The sequence below is a fragment of the Habropoda laboriosa genome, unplaced genomic scaffold (assembly GCF_001263275.1).
Source record: "Habropoda laboriosa isolate 0110345459 unplaced genomic scaffold, ASM126327v1 scaffold42, whole genome shotgun sequence".
Classification (NCBI taxonomy): domain Eukaryota; kingdom Metazoa; phylum Arthropoda; class Insecta; order Hymenoptera; family Apidae; genus Habropoda; species Habropoda laboriosa.
This window is the reverse complement of record NW_017100181.1, coordinates 1,509,055-1,511,768: the sequence shown is the minus strand read 5'-3', so window position 1 is coordinate 1,511,768 and position 2,714 is coordinate 1,509,055. Positions and strand designations below refer to the sequence as shown.

Sequence of the window (2,714 nt, the reverse complement as noted above, 5' to 3'; positions counted from 1 at the left end):
GATGTTCTCTATAAATCTTCAAATTAAATGAAATGCAAAAATCTGTTTAAAAGAGCGTTTACACTGCTATACTAATTGCACATGCACAAATATAATACTGTGACATTCACGCTTTGCAACTTATGGAAACCAGCCATAGTGTTTACACTTGGCGATTGTTTTGTAAATCCACCTTCCTTAAGGGGTATATACGTTTTCCGGCACTAAAAAGTGGTCAATGTTTTTGCGTGTGATTGGAGAAGAAGCTATCAAGGCAATTGATTTATTTTTTTCTTGTATTATAAAAGTGCATGTTTATAGAGTAGAAAACAAGAATAAAAAATTGAAAGTTATTAGAAATATGACGTCTCCATGCAATGACGTAGACGTTTTTTTTTTTTGCGTCGCCCCAAACAGTGGACATGATTCAGTTCGTACGAATAATCACTCAAAAAACAAAAATTTCCATCTTTTAACATTTTTTGGGATCGTAGTTTTCTGCTCATGAGAAGGTTTTTCAGAAGAGAAAAATTATAGCAATGGCAAAAATTTGAAAAAGAGTCGTAATTTTCATTTAAAAAACCGTACATTTTCTTTTGTTATTCAAAGATGTTTCAGTTTATTTAAAAAAGCCTATATGAGTCGATAACAAATCTTATTTAGAATATGTGTGTGAAAAATGAAGTTCATCGGATGAACGGTGAGGCAGGTATACCCACCCTCTTAAAAAATGCTGTTTTGAAAAAGATGCGTTTAAAGTTTTGTAATGATGCTTGTAGAGCGGCATGATCCGCGCCGTCCGAACGGCTGTAACTTCGTCAAAAAATTTAAATTTCGAGTTCGCGAGTTACATATTTCTTTACATATCCGATTTAAAATTTGAATAAACCTACATAAAAGTTAATTTAAGTTACTGTTTATGAGAATGAGATACTTCTATTACACCTCTATGCCTTTTGCAATTTCACCTTTATACAACTATATAATATACACATTACTTTAAAATATGCGTATTTACAACATGTATTATATACAACCCATTTCGTATGAATTTTAAGTAAGACTGACGTATGATATAACTGTACATGGTCTGAGCATTGTATTTATAAATATTATTCTGTTGACTTTCTGGGAATTGGAAACTCGAGAAATATACTTCCTTTTTGTGATCTTAAAATTAGCTGTTACTTCGTTTCTTTCTTATTGTTTAAACAACTATATATACTAAATAAACAGTTTTTATATTTTTGTTAACTAGAAACTGTAACGCAACGTAGCATAATACACTTTTTTTGTTTATTGTATATTTTATCATAAAATACAGAGCACAATATTTGAAATTATACTGGTGTTCGAATATTTTTGCGATCAACTGTTTATCATTTTCATAAAAAGTGATTTAAAATTATAAATTACGTTTTACCAAATTTGTACTTTTCATTTGATATCGCAATCGAATTAATTATAAGTAAAACAAAGATGAACACGTTTTCTTTCTCGTAAATTGTACGACATATTTCTCTCTGTCGAAGTTTGACAGCAACGTAAGAGGGCTCCTTATTCGGTCAAACCAAAATCCAACTAGTAAATATAGCTTTATTGATACAAAATTTATTTATTGCAAATTACAATACTACATAATGTAGTAGTATCAATTATTTATACGTTATAAGATATTAATGTATTTAAATATGAAGTAAAAGCAATTAATCCTAATTATAGTTATTCATCTTTTTCTCACATTAGAATGTAAAATTTCACTTTCGATTTGTATAGTATAACCTATAAACTTCCTGGAATTTTAATTTTAAATAGAGATGGAGGCTGCTTTGCAACAAAAAATAATAGAAGCAACACGTTGCGTTGAAGAAAAATTGGATGCTGAAATAGAAAAGTTGGAAAATTTGGAAGTCAATGATTTTGAACAATTACGTGAACAACGTCTTAAGAAGTTAAAATTACTTCAACAGCAAAAACAAATAATATTTGATCATCACTTTTATGGTTTACTGTTATTTAAAATTTAATTCAATATTTTTAAGTATAACTATACATATAGAATGTATGTATAATTTAGGGTCATGGAGAGTATTCCGAGTTACCTGAGGAAAAAGAATTGTTTGAAATATCAAAAAAGTCTAAAAATGTTGTGTGTTTATTTTATAAAGATGATTCCCCAAGATGCAAAATATTAGATCACCACTTCAAAATTCTTGCAAAGAAGCATGTAGAAGCAAAGTTTTGTAAATTAAATGTAATGCAATGTCCATTTTTAACTGGTAAGTTTACAACTTGTATTTTATTTCTTAAATCTAAAAATTTTTTATATTAATTTAAATTGAAAATTTGAACGCTTCAGGATTAAAATTATCCCCACAGTTGTTTTTATTGTCAATGGTAAAACTATTGATTTTCTTGTGGGATTTACTGATCTAGGAAATTGTGATGATTTTTCAACTGAAACATTAGAATATAGAATTTCACTTTCTGGTGCAATTACATGTGACTCTAACTTTTCGCCAGAAGATAGTAAAAAACCATGGCTATCACATGTCCCAAAATCTAAAACTATTAAAGGATCTAATATCTCTAATTCTGATGATTCAGATGAAGACTAAGAAAAAATTAAAATGGTACATATTATTTAAATTTTCAGTAAATTATTCATTATTATTTCTGAGTTTTTATCTATGTGAAAATTTCTATTAATAAAAATTTGCATTTAATAAAAAAAT

At 27.9% G+C, this 2,714-nt stretch overlaps 1 protein-coding gene across 1 annotated transcript; it reads left to right on the top strand.

Moving 5' to 3' along the window:
- The first annotated feature begins 1,796 nt into the window (after positions 1 to 1,796).
- LOC108579097 (thioredoxin domain-containing protein 9) lies at positions 1,797 to 2,597 on the top strand. The gene is given in 3 exon segments (XM_017942540.1): positions 1,797 to 1,965; positions 2,049 to 2,256; positions 2,327 to 2,597. Coding segments are annotated over 3 exon segments (648 nt in total).
- Positions 2,598 to 2,714: the final 117 nt, after the last annotated feature.